Below are 17528 nucleotides of genomic sequence, written 5' to 3' on the forward strand. Positions count from 1 at the left end.
CTATGGCAACTGCTCTGGTTCAAATTAGGTGTTGACGATGACGATGGCTTACTTCTCAATGCATTAACTCCTAATTCACTTTGAAGAGCTTTGGATTGTGATTTACTGACCTCAACTGCCCTACAGAATTCAATAGCCTTTGTTAATGTTAGTTTTGGTTCTCTTAGTAGTTTTTCTTGGGTATTTTTGGTCCCATATACTCATTACTATTCTGTCTCTTACCATTTCACCTTGGTCTTGGTAACTAGTAGTTTTTACTGCCTTTCTCAGCTCTTTGAGAAAGTTGTCAAATGTTTGGCCTTCGGCTTGCATTACACTATTGAACTTAAATCGTTCAAATATCAAATTAGCAGTCGGCGAGGAGTAATCTTCGAATTTCTTTATGATTGATTCTAGTTTTTTCTCTTCCTCTTATGTGTATGTAAAGCTATTGTGAAGGTCCAGTCCTTCATCGCCCACAAGGTTCAAGAATACGGCTATCTTCTGTGCTTCTGGCTTATCTAGCAATCCTGTGGCTGTCAAGAATAACTCAAACTTTTGTGAAAATCTTTTCCAGTTTGCCGCTATATTTCCATCTAGGGTCAACGGTTCAGGAGGTCGGCACAAATTCTCCATATTAGTCACAAAATATATAAAACTAGTAGACTTTTTAGCCCGAATAAACACCTGACACCATGTAATATCCTGGTAAACCTGCCAGGGTATAAAGATGAATAAATAGAATATGTTTGATTCAAGACCTTTTATTGTGATCATTTTCATGACACATTCACATGTTGACTGCCCCCTATGATGACAGGTTATGTCACCACCAGGGTCATGTCATGTTGGTTGCCTAACAGTGGCACCACATATATTACAAGGTCTGCCTCTACTTCTCTTACTTGCCCTTGGTCACAATTCAAAAATTCGCTTTGTCCAACGGTTGTCTTCCATTTTTTTCCTATGTTTCCCATGTGCCCTGCCTAGTTAACATGGTAATCTTCTGGATCACATCTGTTACTTTTCATTGTTTTCTTATCTCTTCATTGGTTTTGCGATCACTGAGCTTAATGTTGAGCATTCTAAGTTCCATTCTCTCTGAGTCAGTCGAAGTTTGTGGACTACCCTGTTGTTAAAAGCCCATGTTTCAGTTCCCTAGTTTCCCATATTTCAGTCGGAATCGGTAATACGTACTGATCGAAGGTTTTTGCCTTTTTTGGTATTGGCGTATTGGGTTGGAAAGTTTGGAAAGAAGAACATCTCTTTAAAACAGCCTTTAGGTTAAGCTTTGACAATTCCAAAGTTCGAAACATATCTTCTATAGCTAAAGTAAATAGTTTGGGTGAGATAGAATCTCCTTGTCTAACTCCACTCTGTAGTCTTATCTTTTTTGTTTTTCGTTCTGTTCCCTGGTATACCTCGTATAAAATTGGTGTTTAGTATACTTTTAATTTACATATTTTGTTTTGTTTTAGATATGTTCCCAATATCAAAAAGGTTTTACAGAAAAGTGGGACAGCGAAACCAAGTCACCTTATTTATATAATGACACAGTTTGGATTGGCTACAACAATAAAGACTCTGTATGGATAAAGGTAATATGTTTTATATTAAGATCAATTTTATTATTGTTAATTTGGATTCAATTTATATTTAAATTGATAGGTAACTAAGACTTCATATTTTTTCTTCTTCACGTGCCATATTGGCGATCACCAATGCGAAGGCTTCTCAATCTTTTGCAACATGGAAAAATTGAGCCCATGACAGCCAGAGTGGCCTAACTGATTTTAACATTACTTTACATAATCAAAGAAAATGATCAGAAGCTAACAATGTCCGATTGTTTTAGTAATTTTATATTGACCAAGAATCATTATTGGTCAACATTAGTGTTGCCCAAAATCGGTCTTGGTCTTGCAGTCTTGGTCTTGTTCTTGCGTTTTCGCAAGACCAAGACCAAGACCGCTTTATTTTAGCAAGAACAAGACCAAGACTGACCTTGCAAGACTTGAGCAAGAACAAAACTAAGCCTGCGAGACTCTTGCGCCTTGCAGTTAGGATTGAGTGTCATTTTAGGGAATATAGTAGTTCGGGTATATGCTTAGAGACTATGAGACGCAAAAAAATATGTAACAAAAATTTGGAAAATTGGACTAATGCGGATTATGAACAATACAATAAACATACATAGCGAATCAAAATATTCATTAAAAGAACATTTGACATATTTATTTGACACGTACTCAGAGGTCATAATAAATTATTACAATGTAAAAATTATATATTTTATAATACATTCTTTCCTAGCAGACGACGGCGACGCACACCTTCGCTCTGAAATTAATTGTATGTAATTGTCTAGATTTTGAGAATAGCTGTCCTTTCATAAAATAATCTGTGTTGTGACGCCGACAGTAACTTGAAACTTTCTAAAGTTGATAAAAAATATAATACAACACACACTCAATTGTTTTTCCTTATCAATTAGTAGGATTCTAAATACCAGATCGTATAAAGATTAAACATTTTATGTAACATTTTTAACCTTTCTGCAGAGTGTGCAATTTTATATCAATGGATCAAACAAAATTCCTTTCTTTAGACTTTTAGACAGAGAATGTTCTTTAATACAGTCAAGTTTACACGTCATTTGTTTGGGTTTTTGTGTTTTAACCATGTTTTAGCACATATGTAATAAATATAAGGATATTAAATGCAAACGTTTAAAGAAACAGACTGACTCCCGTAGGATATGGTAGATAGCTCAGTTAGTGAGAGTATAGGCAGGGGTAGTTTAGATCGTGGGTTCAAACCCCACCCGATGTGAGTTGATTAGACATTTATTAATTTGGCTGGTTTTTACTATGTCTACAGGGTGAAGCAGATAAAGGTCCTATTAGAAATATCTCGAAAACTAAAGGCAACAGAATTATGAAAATGGAAACGAAGGGGTTTTAAAGAGTAATCTATTTAATAAAAATATTTTTATCTATTTCCTACTTCCGATTATGCCGGATGTTGCTGATAACTTCATTTTTTTTTAATGGGGCGCTCTGTATACTTTTACATTTTTAAATTCTCCTCGATGTCTTCGCTGTTAAAATATAAGGTTTTGTAATGTTATATAGGGTAGTTTAAAAGAGAATTACATTTTTTTTAATTTCGTAGCACTATTCACACCCTGTAGAATTGTAGTAGTTTGCCATCAAAAACTCAGTTAACGTTCATATGATTTTTAATATAGTCTACTATTGTTAAGGATTGTTAGTATGTATAGCTAAATTTTTAATTTTAGAATAAAGGGTTGGTCGAAACACGGAATGAGTATTTTCTGGGTTTTCTTAAATGGAACACCCTGTATTTTAGTATTGTAATAAAATGATATGTTATGGTACTTTTTTATTTCTTAAGCATTCCCTATACCTAACTGCTTTAGTTTGTGAGTTATTGGTGATTAAAGCCAAATATTAATTGCAACAAAAAATACGTGAAATTTTCAATCGCAAATAATTTTTTGGAACACATATTAATCTAGGAATACATATTAATCTAGACTGATCCTAAAAATTACCAATAATGGTTGGGCTATCAAAATACCTACGTAGTTAACATTGTTGGCGCGATTAACAATTAAGCACAAATTAAAGCAGTTATGTATAGGGAATGCTTAAGAAATAAAAAAGTACCATAAAATACCATTTCATTACAATACTAAAATACAGGGTGTTCCATTAAAGAAAACTCAGAAAATACTCATTCCGAGTTTCGACCAACCCTGTATATTAAACGCAACATTTAAATATACATACTAATAATTTTTAACAATAGTAGACTATATTAAAAATCATTTGAACATAAATAAAGTTTTTGATGCCAAATAACTACAATTCTACAGGGTGTGAAAGTTGCTACGAAATTAATAAGAAAACGTAATTATCTTTCAAACTACCCTATATAACATTACAAAACCTCATACTTTTAGAAAGAAGACATGGAAGAAAATTCAGAAATGTAAAAATATACAGGGTGTTCCATTTTAAAAAACGAAGTTATAAGCAACTTATAAGCTGAAGTAGGAAATATATAAAAATATTTTCATTAAATAGACCACTCTTCAAAAACCCCCTATTCCAATTTTCATGATTCCGTTGTTTTTAGTTTTCGAGATATTTTTAATAGAAAGGTTATCTGCCTCACCCTGTGTGTTAAGTCAAGCTGAAAATGTACCTATACTGTTACGTTGTTCTAAGATCTAAAGTAACGTTTAATAAATAGCAATATGCTAGTGGGTAACTGCGAGACTTGCAAGACTATTGCTGCAAGACCAAGACCAAGACCGGGAGGGCAATACCAAGACCAAGAACAAGACCAGGTGTATTGATGCAAGACCAAGACCAAGACTCTCCAAGTCTCGTCTTAGTCTTGCATTTGGGCAACACTAGTCAACACACAATTACTAAAACTATCGGACATTGATAGCTTCTGATCATTTTCTTTGATTATGTAAAGTAATGTTAAAATCACTTAGGCCACTCCGGCTCTCATGACCTCAATTGTCCTGCATTTGATATCTGAGTCCATGCAGAAATGATTGTTAACCAACAAACTTGTTTTCTTCCTACACTTCTACGGCCCTCTATTTTGTCTCTAAGGATCAGTTGCAGTATTCTATAACAATTTCTCCTCACTAGGTATATGTTGCAGATAAGACAGTTTCTGGTGTTTAACAGTCTTTAGCAATTCTTTATCTTTGTTGGCCGTCCTTATTACTTCCTCCTTAATTTTTCTTGTTGTCCAAGGTATCTTCAGCATCTCTGTATGAATCCACATTTTCAATGCTTCAATTCTGTTCATGTTCGATACTTTTAGTGTTCATACTTCTACACCATACAAAAGTATTGCTGTTACAAAATCTCGTGAACCTAATTCATTCATTATATGACGTCAATATACGAACGAAACGATTGAATCCGACATTACTGAAAATATCAGGTTGCAGATGGGACCCTGTCGCGCAATTCGCAGCAAATAAAATAGTCGTATCCTTTTAGGCTTCACTTTATTCCGGTTATACATACGCATCTTCAAGGTTCACGAGGTTTTGCACCAACTCTACACACCAAACATAGCACTTAACCATTCTTCGTCTTAGTTCTAAACTGTGATGATTATTGCAAAGAAATGACTTTATTTTCATGAAAGTAGTTTTAGTCATTGCTATTCTGCGTTTTATTTTTATGTCTGGATCTAGTTGGTCCGTTATGACAGTTCCCAAATATGTCATTTTGTAAGATTTTTCAACTTGTACTCCAGTTAATTGAAGCTCTGCGTCTGGATGTGGGTTACGACTAAAACCTAAAAGTTTAGTTTTCTTTGAGTTTATTTTAATGCTCATTTCTTCTCCTACTTCGTGAGTACGATCAAGCAGAATTTGGAGACCTTCAATATTCTCTGACAAAACTACTATATCGTTCGCGTATCTAATTACATTAAAAGTAGTTCTCCGTTGATTTTTATTCCATATGGCTGTATCTCACCTGCCTTTTTAGATAACTGGTCCTAGTAAACATTGTTTACTGGAGCACTGGCAGAGTTTCTCAAAACAGATGGAACACAAAAAGAAGTATGGAGAATGATCAGAGGGCAAGGAAAGGAAACGAACGAATTAATAAAAGCGAAACACATTCAGAAGGAAACATGGGCAGACTACTTTCGATCTCTATTTGCTAAAGGCGACGATAATGAACCACCAACACCTGAAGTTACAACAAACGAAGAAATAAACATCGAGGAGGGAGAGGTTAATGAAGCATTAAGAAAATTAAAAAATAGAAAATCTCCAGGAGAGGACAGAATATCGAACGAACTCCTAAAGTACGGAGGACAAGATCTAACTAAACAACTATTAAAGTTAATACAAAAAATAATAGAACAATACAGAATACCACAAGAATGGAGACCAAACATCCTAATACCTCTCTTTTCATAAAAGGAGACAAATCGGACCCGGAGAATTACAGAGGAATTAACTTATTAAACACAACATTAGAATTAACAACCAAAGTGATAACATACAAATTGAATGAAATTATAACATTAGCAGAAGAACAACAAGGTTTTAGGTCGGGAAGGTCATGCACTGACGCTATATTTATTATGAGGCAAGTTCAAGAGAAATCGTTGGAATAAAACAAACCGGCATATAAATGTTTCGTGGACCTTAAGAAAGCATTTGACAGGGTCACATTAAAGGACGTTATCCATTTGTTATACTCGAGAGGGGTACCTACCTCTAGGAATAATTAAAACGATCGAAAACATCTACCAGAACAACACAATAAAAGTAACAGTGGACGATGAATTAACTGACCCAATTGAAGCCGGCAATGTGATAAGACAGGGGTATTCCTTGAGTCCTTTATTGTTCAACCTGATCATGGACGAGATAATAAAAAAATTAAGAACTAAAAAAGGATACCAAATGGGAGAAGAACAGCTTAAAATAATCTGCTATACGGACGATGCAATACTAATCTCTCAAAGTGAAGATGATTCACAACGTATGCTACACCAATTCAACATAATCGCCAGAAAATTTAACATGTTAATTTCCTCACAAAAGACAAAATGCATGGTTATAACAGCAGATCCAATAATATGTAAATTGGAGCTGGAAGATCAGATAATAGAACAAGTGATGGAGTTTATACCTAGGCATCATACTATCTAGCTACGGGAGGCTCGAAACAAAAGTGGAAGATCAAGTGAATAGAGCAAACATAGCCGCAGGTTGCCTGAATGACACAATATGGAGAAATAAAAATATCGGAAAAGAAATGAAAGGCAGAATTTACAAAACAGTCATCAGGCCAATAATGACATACGCGGCAGAAACACGACCCGACAGAGAGGACAAAATATTGCACGAAACAGCGGAGATGAAAATCCTTCGAAAAATCGATGGTAATACTCTATGGGACAGAGCTAGAAGTACAGATATATGACGGAGATGCAAGGTGTATAACATTAATAACTGGGTAAGAAACAGTAGAATAGAATTGAATGACCACATAAGCCGATTGACAACAAATAGGATAGTCAGGACAGCGAGAGACGGTTCCCCAATAGGAAGACGATCAGTGGGAAGACCACGAAAACGATGGAACGACAACTTACTAGAGGCACATGGAAAAAACAGACAGAGCATGTCTATACAAAAAAAAGAAGAAGAAGAAGAAGAAGAATAAGAAGAAGAAGAAGAAGAAGAAGAAGAAGGAGAAGAAGAAGAAGAAGAAGAAGAAGAAGAGTAAACATTGTTCAATGTTGGCGACAAAATGCAACCTTTTGTGACTCCTCGTTCTGTGGAGATTTCGTCGGTGTAGTTATCTCCAATTTTTACGATAGCAGTTTGAAACCTTACTTTAAAAAAATAATACTAATTTAAGATATGTATGTTTTGACATTGAATAAATAATAACATCGTTAACATTTTTAGGGAGAATATATAAAGACTAACGGATTTGCTGGTGTAAACGTTTACCCATTAGACGGAGATGACAACACAGGCATTTGCGGTGAAAAGCATATTTTACTCAAATTTCTTCATTCTGGTATGGGACATAGAGTGAACTGGGAGAAGAAGAACTGATTAAGCTATGATAAGACTTTAACAATATAAGTTTAAGTACTGTTTTATATTTATTATTAAATATTCTTCTCTTATTGTGGCTGGTATAAATGTAGAGCACTTATTTGGAATGAGAAATAAGTTTTTGAAAATATATACGGCACATTAGGGAGTCTTAAAATTAAATTTATATGCGAATGTAGTTTAAAATCCAAATGATGACAATTTGTTTTATTTCCAGATCACGTTTCCATCAATTAAAATTGACAATAATTATAAAAAAGCATTTTTTATGGTTGGTATGATTGTTTATAAATTCTATAAGTACAGTGGAACCTGCTTAATTCGAACTTCTCTAATTCGAAATCTTCTTTAATTCAAATTTTTATTCTGCTCCCTAGCATTTCCTATATAAGTAATGGTAAAAAATCGTGAATAATTCAAATTATATTTTGGATAATTCGAACTTTTCTACTATCTTCTCTGAATATCTTAGAATCTGTTGTCATTACCAAGAAGCTACATTCTAAAAAGCAGCTAAAAATTTAGAATTTCTTTGAAAAAAATTAAAGTATGTATGTCTTTTTTATAGCTTGCAAATATTTTAATTGGTATTCTTGGTCGAATTTGGTTGGCCCTTTTTTTCGGTTGGCAAAATTCGTGCAAAAATAGTAATTAAAACGTTTGCAAGCGATATCGCGAGGTAGGTATCCATTGTTTTTGTAGATATTTTTAATTCGAATTTTTGGATAATTCGAATTTTTTTAACAGTCTCTTGAGATTCGAATTATCCAAGTTTTACTGTACTATAGTAGGGTCATTTTACGTCTTGAAATTCTACCAACATAGATTTTACTTTTCGTTTCTGTTTATTGTTTAGGTTTTGACAAGTAAAAAGCAGTAAGGTGAGATGAAATAATTTATTGTGATCTCTTAAGAATACTGGATGACAAATATACAGGGTGTTTCCATGGACGTCTTGTAACCTCGGAAACCTTTTTGTGGATGGTGCTAGAAAGGTCACCAATGGAGACACTGCGACGGCAGCCAGATGGTAGGTGGAGAGCGAGTCGTGGGTTCGAAACTAGCTTTTGAAACGTGGAAGGGAGTCAATAGAAGAAGTAGGTAAACATAAGACAAGAGAAGCTGGCTTAGAGAAGAGAGCGAAACAGATACAAAGATAGATAGGTAAAGTTACCTACGATAAGAGAAGAGATACAGGGCGCCACTTAACTTTTTGGGGTTGAAAGGGGAAAATTAAGAAACCTTAGAAACGAAAACAGGTAGAAAACAGAAAGATAATGAGGTTCTGAGACCAAATACAAGAAAAGATATAGACAGTTAATTAGTAAATATTTAGCGGTAATTTATTATAAGGGAATTTATTATGAGTAGATAAATAAAACTAGTAAAATAAATAAAAAACAATATATTAAACAAATGGCTCACCAGAAGGGTGAGACCAAAAAAACACAAGAAATAAAGAGAAAATAATGTATATACACCCATCAAAACTGCACCAACAATTAATGTGTTGTGGTGTACAGTTAGAAATAAACAAAAATTATGATGGAATAAATACAAGTAACATATTATAACAAAAACATGCACAATTAAAAACACAGTAAAGAGAGCCTGGTTATGAATTAAAAAAAACAAATCAAGCATCTATAATGAGAAATCTCTCTTTACTGGACTAGAGCTTATCTCGAGATAACGGATATGGTAACCTTAATGATTGATAGAAAATATAACGTACAAAGATATAATAAAATTGAATGCAAGCATACAAAGTTAACAAATGTTTACTGTTCAAAAATCAAAAACCAGCCCAGCCCGTACTTGGTTTTATAAACAAAAAGCCAATCGCACAGCTATTAAGGAATTAGTGAATGTTTGTACTTAGTTTTGACAGTGAAAAGTTTTATTAATGAATAAAAAACTATTGAGGAAATCACTGATGAGATTCATCGGAGGTTAGCCTTAACCACAGATGAAGATATGTTGCGGTAGATAGCCCTTAGATTGCTCTATGTTTGGAAATAGTTTTAGGTAGGATTATTAAGACACTTACAGTTGCTCTGCCTCTTAATCTTCACTGACTCTATATTATTTACTTTACTTAGTAAGCAAACACTGAAGTTATTTGGTAATTGAATCTAATCGGATGTTAAATCCAATTACAGATACGATACGAGAGTGAATATCACTCAGATAAGATATACGGTAGATCAGATATACGGTACTCTAGAGACACACGTCTGTACTTCTAGCCATTCAGCCGCTAAGTCCTTGTCCTTCCTCGCAATCTTTGCGATGCTTTCCTTCTAAAAAAGTGGGGATATAATCTCCCTACTCAAAAAAATTGCATTTCTCAAAAGGAACCGACCTATTTGCGTTTTTAAGTAAAGTAACGTTATTTGAGTTGTAAAGTGTTAAAAAAAATAGATCCTTTGAAATAGGGTCGCGCTTCAAACAGACCGCAAGAGAAAGCAACGAACCTAACGGAGGTTTTCGAAAGGGACAGTGATTCCTTTGAAATCTTACAGAAACGGAAAGTCCAATAAAACATCGCAATACCATGCCGCTTTGTATAAAATGTCATACCTAACGGAATGTAGGTAGTAAACTTTGGAGAGGTTTCTTAACGGAAACTTACTGTTCTCATACTAACAGATAACAATAACACCATAAATAGGATGCTTTGGGTCTATTTCCAAAACATTGTGTACAGGCAAAAATGCAATAAAAAATGGTTCCGTTTATAATAATGGACTCCAGTTATTTGCGTTGGTCATACCGACACTAATTGTGCCAGTACCGTTATGATAGCCAATTTTAGATAAGGGTAGTTATTTACGGAAACGGCCATAGGCGTACCCGTAATGAGTACTAGTGGGTTTAAAATTTAATCCAACGGGTAAATTAATTATTAACTAATCATTAATCATTAATTATTAACTAATGGGTGTTTCATTGGGAGAGTAACATACGTTAACTGTAGAAAGAGGACACTTAGGCGATCTCAAAAATACCATACTTAATGAGTCTTACTTCATTAATAACCAAGATACTGGGTGTTTTATCTATTGTGCCATTTTTTTATTTGGTTCATAACTTCTTAGCCACACTGTATATTCATTTTATATTTGACACGCAATTCTTTAAGGTGTACAATAAATTAATTTATTTACAATTGTAAAAAATTCAGGTCCGGATTAAAAAATATTGGAAAATATTGCTACCCAAGAAAACACCCTGTACATTAAATTTTTTTAAAATGGATTTTGCATTTGAAAAGAGGATGAAAAACTTAATTTAATGGTATACTTTGAATTTTCAGCAAAATGATTTTTCTGGTAAAATTTCAAATTTGAATTCTGAAATTATGTGAATTGCGAGAGCTCTAAGTAGAAAAAAAATAAAATGCGCCGTAATTTTAATTAACACCATTATTTAATCTAAATTGGTAAAATGTTAACATTTCATTGGTTTTTATTATGTGTGACAAATAGTTTATAGCTAATATTTATCTATAAATAATGAATAAATAATAAAGAGTCAATAAAAAATACATAACTTTAATCAACAAAGTATCTAAAGATTAAAACAAAACAGCAAAAATTTGCGAGGTAATAACTAATAACTAGGCAAAACTAAAGTACCTATTCAAAATTACCACCATTAAAAATTAGTTATGTGTCAAAGTGTTAATATTTTACCAATTTAGATTAAATAATAGTATTGATTAAAATTCAGTCATATTTTAATTTTTTTTACTTCGAGCTTCGCAATTCACATAATTTCAGAATTCAAATTCAAAATTTTCCCAGAAAAATCATTTTGCCGAAAATTCCAAGTGTACCATTAAATTTAGTTTTTCATCTTCTTTTCAGCTCCGCCTGCAGTTTTGTTTGGTGTGATCGAGTAGCTCACAGAACTGTTGCCGGTCCCAAGCCCGGATAAAGGAGGAGGGGGTCTACAGCCAGGTTAGCACCCTACTGATAGACGTTAAAACCATAGCTCATAGAAACAGGATTATGCCTCGGAACAGGAATGATTTCATTACGACGACCAACGCGAGAAAAAGGACAACGAATTTATGGAAAAAGAAAAATATACTTCGCATCGGTACTTGGAATGTAAAGTCTCTAAACACAAGAGAGCAGGAAATCACAAAAGAGCTTGTAGAAAAAAATATACACATATGTGCACTACAAGAGACAAAGAAAAAAGGAAAGGGTCAAATTATGCTGGATGACTATCTGATGATTTACAGTGGTGTTGCAAAGGATACAAGAGCCAAGGAAGGAGTCGCACTGCTAGTTCACAGAAAATTTGTACACCAAGTACAAGAGTGCCGATATATCTCCGAAAGAATAGTTAGTGTAAAAGTCAAACTGGATGTCAAGCCTCTGAACGTGATAGCGATCTATGCACCTGAGAACAACAGGGATGCCACCATAAGAGAAAACTTCTATGAACACCTTCAGACTGTAATAAACGAGATCCCAAATGATGAATATATAATCATTATGGGTGACTTTAATGCCCGTGTTGGCAATGACACAGTTCCGGGAATAAAACAACGATATAATGAAAATATCAGAAATGAAAACGGAGACCTTCTAACGGACCTCTGCAGCATAAATGAAATACGAATTAACAATACATTTTTCCCTCACAAAGAACAATACAAATACACTTTTGAAAACATTAGAGGACAAAGATCTATGATAGACTATATTCTGTCGAATAGAGAGTTACACCCGTCTCTAATCTTGGATGTAAGAGCACTAACATCAGCAGAAATAGGAAGCGATCATAAATTGGTATTGTGCAAAATCAGAATGAAAACACATCTATGTGATAACAAAACAGCAGAATACACCACCAAGATTAAAGTCGAAAGCTTACAGGACGACTCCACCAGATACCTATTCCAAAAAAGACTAACGGAAAAAAGCAGCAACATGTATACCACAGAAAGTGACGGAGTCGAAGAAAGCTGGGCAAAAATTAAGTCTAATATCTTAGCCTCAGCCAAGGAAGTTCTTGGTGAAAGAAACATTAATAAAAATAAATCGCTTCCAAGACGAAGAACTCCATGGTTTTGTACAGAAGTGAAGGAAAAATGTAAAGAGAAGAAAAAAGCCTACCTAAAATACATGTCAACTAAAACACAAGAGGCATACGATAATTATAAGACCATAAGAAACGAAACACATTCAGTAGTAAGAAGAATAAAAAACGATCACTGGGAACGTTTTTCGAAAGAAATGGAACATGATTTTTATGGTCTCCAAAAGGAAATATGGCGCTTTATAAGAGGTCAAAGAATGGAGGTAAAGGAACTAATAGAACCAAAACACATAGAAAAGGATACATGGATTGACTATCTAAAAAAGCTTTATGCAGAGGAAGAACAAATAATGCTAGAACCGGAAACACCAGAAATTACCACAGATGAAGATGTTAATATAAGTGCACAGGAAGTACGAAAAACACTCGAAAAGCTGAAGAACAGAAAAGCTGCAGGTAAGGATGGAATACCAAACGAACTACTGAAATATTGTGGAGCAGCAATGACAGAACAATTAACAACATTAATTAACAAAATCATAAAACACGGTAAAATACCGGAAGAATGGAGAACGAGCGAACTAATCCTACTATTCAAAAAAGGAGATAAAAAGCAGCCAGAGAACTACAGAGGTATCAACTTGTTAAATACTACCCTAAAACTTACAACTAAAATCTTACAAGACGTAATGAATCAGAGGATAAGTTTAGCAGATGAACAACAGGGTTTTCGTACTGGAAGATCGTGTACAGATGCAATATTCGTCATAAAGCAAATTACTGAGAAATCACTAGAGTATAATAGACCAGCATTTCTATGTCTGATTGACTTAAAGAAAACATTTGACAGAGTAAGACTCAGGGATGTAATCCACCTTCTGTATAATAGAGAAATCCCTCTAGATATCATAAAAACTATTGAGAACATCTACCAAAATAACAAGATGGAAGTCAGAATAGATGGACAACTTACAGAACCTGTAGATATAGGCAGCGGAATAAGACAGGGAGACTCATTGAGTCCTCTGCTTTTCAATTTAATCATGGATGAAATCATCAAAAACGTCAACAAAGGAAGAGGATATAGAATGGGAAACAAAGAAGTAAAAATACTCTGCTACGCAGACGACGCAATATTGATAGCCCAAGATGAAGATAGTCTGCAAAGATTAGTCCACAGATTTAACATAAGAGCAAAAGAATTCAATATGACAATTTCATCTCAAAAAACTAAAACTTTAGTAATCAGTAAAGAACCAATCAGATGCAAAATAGAAATTGATGGTATCAGTATTGAACAAGTAATGGAAGTAAAATACCTTGGAATTACATTGTCAAGTTACGGAGACCTAGACAAAGAAGTGAGAAATCAAGTACAAAAAGCAAATAGATTGGCAGGATGCCTTAATAACACTATATGGCGAAACCGACATATTAACACTGAGATGAAGTCAAGAATTTATAAAGCCAGTGTAAGACCAATAATGACATATGCATCAGAAACAAGACCCGATACAGCCACAACACAAAGACTACTGGAAACGGCAGAGATGAGAGTACTGAGAAGAATTACAGGAAATACACTGAGAGATCGAAAGAGGAACGAAGATATTAGAAGACAATGTAACGTACAGTTTATAAACGAATGGACACTAAATATAAAAAAAGAATGGAACAACCATATAACCAGAATGGGGGAGACACGTGTGGTCAAAATAGCACGAGATAAATCACCAATCGGCAGAAGAAGTATCGGCCGACCGCGCAAAAGATGGAGCGACAACCTTCCATAGAGGTATCAATCCGCCAATGAACAAGCAGAATTGCTTATAAAGAGGAAGAAGAAGAAGAAGATCTTCTTTTCAAATGCAAAATCCATTTTAAAAAAATTTAATGTACAGGGTGTTGTTTTTGGGTCGGAATATTTTTCCAATATTTTTTAATTCGGACCTGGATTTTTTACAATTGTAAATAAATTAATTTATTACACACCTTAAAGAATATTTGCGTGCCAAATATAAAATGAATATACAGTGTGGTTAAAAAGTTATGAACCAAATAAGAAAATGGCAAAATAGATAAAACACCCAGTATCTTTGTTATTAATGAAGTAAGACCCATTAAGTATGGTATTTTTGAGACCCCCTAAGTGTCCTCTTTCTACAGTTAACGTATGTTACTTTCCCAATGAAACACCCTGTGTACAGGGTGATTGATTAGTGGGGTAAAGCTCAATAGATCCGCTATAGTAATAGATAGAAATAAAAGTTAATAACAAAAATTGTAGCCAACTTTGAGCTTCACATTACAAAATTAGTTAGAATGTTACAGGGTGTTCGATAACACAGTGGCAGACCAAAATTTTGTTTTTTTAAATAGATCACCCTATATTTTATTTTAAATTCGAAATCCTGTTAACTTCTCCATCACAAAAATATAAAGGTTTGTTATGTTACACAGGGTATTTACAAAGTTATAACCAATTTTGTATGAAAATCGTAACAAGTTCAACTCCCTTTATAAATAAAAATAAGCACAACGGCAATGGTTTATTAATGCCATATTTTTTATTTATTGTCAAAATTTTCAAGAATTATTGACATTGCTAATTTTCTTTATATCAAATACAGGGTGGGTCAAAACGCAAGTACATTATTTTCTCAGTAATGTTAAATGGAACACCCTGTATTTTATATTATTATTGAAAAGTAACATTACCCTACTTTAATTTTTATATAACATTCCCTACGTCCAAATTGATTAGTTTTCGAGATATTTTCATTTTTCAAAGCAAATTATTTTAGTTGTCTAAATTTATCTAAATTTTAAGTAAGCCATGACTGAATTGACAATTGACGATTACTGATTATCAATCCGGAGTCAGTGTAACAATGTAGCAAATAAAGAAATAAAAATAATTTATTAGTAATACATTTTACAAAAGAACACAACCACAACATGCAACATTTTTGAAACAATTCAAAACTACTTTTTTATGTAAATGTAACAAATAAAGAAAGAAAATTAGTACAGTGTCAGTGAAAATGTCAGAGTACAACTCTTAAATTTTATTTGTATCTTCTATTTCACAATATAAGAAGGATTTATGTATGGGCAATCGAATCAATTTGGTATAACATATTCTAAAATCTTTGTTTGTTTTACTGTTGCTTCACATTTTGCAACAGCTGAGTTTCTTAATCGGAGTAAGATCATGCAATCTATTTTATTGGCTTCTCCTTGTTGAGAATACCACTCGATGAATTGTTGTATGTGCTATGCAGCTTTTTTAGCTTCTTTACTCAAATTTAGCTTCTTCAAACCTAGCTACCATCAAATTCCAAGTCTGTATCAGCTTCCTTCTTCGTCCGCCTCTGTTGCCATTTCATCGATTTCATCATTTGTCAGCATTTGATAGCTGTCTGCATCCACCTCACAAATTAACCATTCGTTTGGCTTATCTCAATGCTCAAACAAAATGAATTGACTCATTTTTTGCTTATGTAGTCAATTAAACTTATGTACGGACCCTGACGGTTAACAGAGGTGACGGTTAATGGAGAGACGGATAGAGGTTTCACTGTAATAAAGTTTACAAAAAAAAACACACAAACACAAAATACAACATTTTGTGACTACAATTAAACACTACTTTTTATGTAAATGTAACAATGTAACAAATAAAGAACGAAATAGCTATTTGTAGTGGTACTTTTCCTCCCGAGAATGAAGTTTACTGCCCGACGCGTAGCGGAGGGGAGTAATCATTCAAGGGAGGAAAAGGCACTTTACTCCCATGTTATACATATGGTTTTTCCACCTTCCTCAAATAACAAGTCATTCTTTCATTTTTACTTAATTTATTTATGTAACTAACCAACAAAATTTATTAGAACTAAAACTAACAAGTAGGTACAATATAACTGTCAACTGTCAAATATAAGTCAAATTATTAATGTAAACATTGTTAAACCAAAATAATAATTTACTGTTTTTTACCTTTCTACAAAATACAGGGTGTTTTATAAATAAACGTTAAAATGTATAGATACTTACGTAATAGAAAATAGATATTGTACAGGGCGTCAATAAGTTATATTTCATGAACGAAATTTCATGACGTCACTTTTACTTTTCCTCCCTAGGGAGGAAAAGTACAACTTTGCTCCCTACAATCAGGTCCGGAAAAGTATACTTTCGGTAGAGGTAGGTGGAAATAGCTATTTGTATAACAAGGGAGGAAAGTGTAACTTTTCCTCCCGAGAATGAAGTTTACTGCCCGACGCGTAGCGGAGGGCAGTAATCATTCAAGGGAGGAAAAGGCACTTTACTCCCATGTTATACATATGGGTTTTCCACCTTCCTCAAATAACAAGTCATTTTTTCATTTTTACTTAATTTATTTATGTAACTAACCAACAAAATCTATTAGAACTAAAACAACAAATAGGTACAATATAACTGTCAACTGTCAAATATAAGTCAAATTAATAATGTAAACATTGTCAAATCAAAATAACAATTTACTGTTTTTTACCATTCTGCAAAATACAGGATGTTTTATAAATAAACTTTAAAATGTATAGATACTTCGTAATAGAAAATAGATATTATACAGGGCGTCAATAAGTTATATTTCATGAATGAAATACCATGACGTCACTTTTACTTTTCCTCCCTAGGGAGGAAAAATATTTTCCTCCCTAGGGAGGAAAAGTACAACTTTGCTCCCTACAATCAGGTCCGGAAAGGTATACTTTCGGTAGAGGTAGGTGGAAAAATAATTTATCAGTAATACATTTTGCAAAATAAACATGTTTGAAACAATTAGAAG

At 33.6% G+C, this 17528-nt stretch overlaps 1 protein-coding gene across 1 annotated transcript in view; it reads left to right on the forward strand.

Moving 5' to 3' along the window:
* LOC126883876 (uncharacterized) overlaps positions 1-7895 on the forward strand; it is a 123221-nt gene extending 115326 nt beyond the window's left edge. The window contains exons 15-16 of the mRNA XM_050649567.1: positions 1458-1577; positions 7481-7895. Of these exons, the coding sequence (XP_050505524.1) occupies positions 1458-1577; positions 7481-7633 (273 nt within the window). The 3' untranslated portion in view covers positions 7634-7895. The remainder of the gene's footprint in view (positions 1-1457; positions 1578-7480) is intronic.
* The last annotated feature ends 9633 nt before the right edge of the window (positions 7896-17528 follow it).

The sequence above is a fragment of the Diabrotica virgifera genome, chromosome 4 (assembly GCF_917563875.1).
Source record: "Diabrotica virgifera virgifera chromosome 4, PGI_DIABVI_V3a".
Taxonomy (NCBI): domain Eukaryota; kingdom Metazoa; phylum Arthropoda; class Insecta; order Coleoptera; family Chrysomelidae; genus Diabrotica; species Diabrotica virgifera.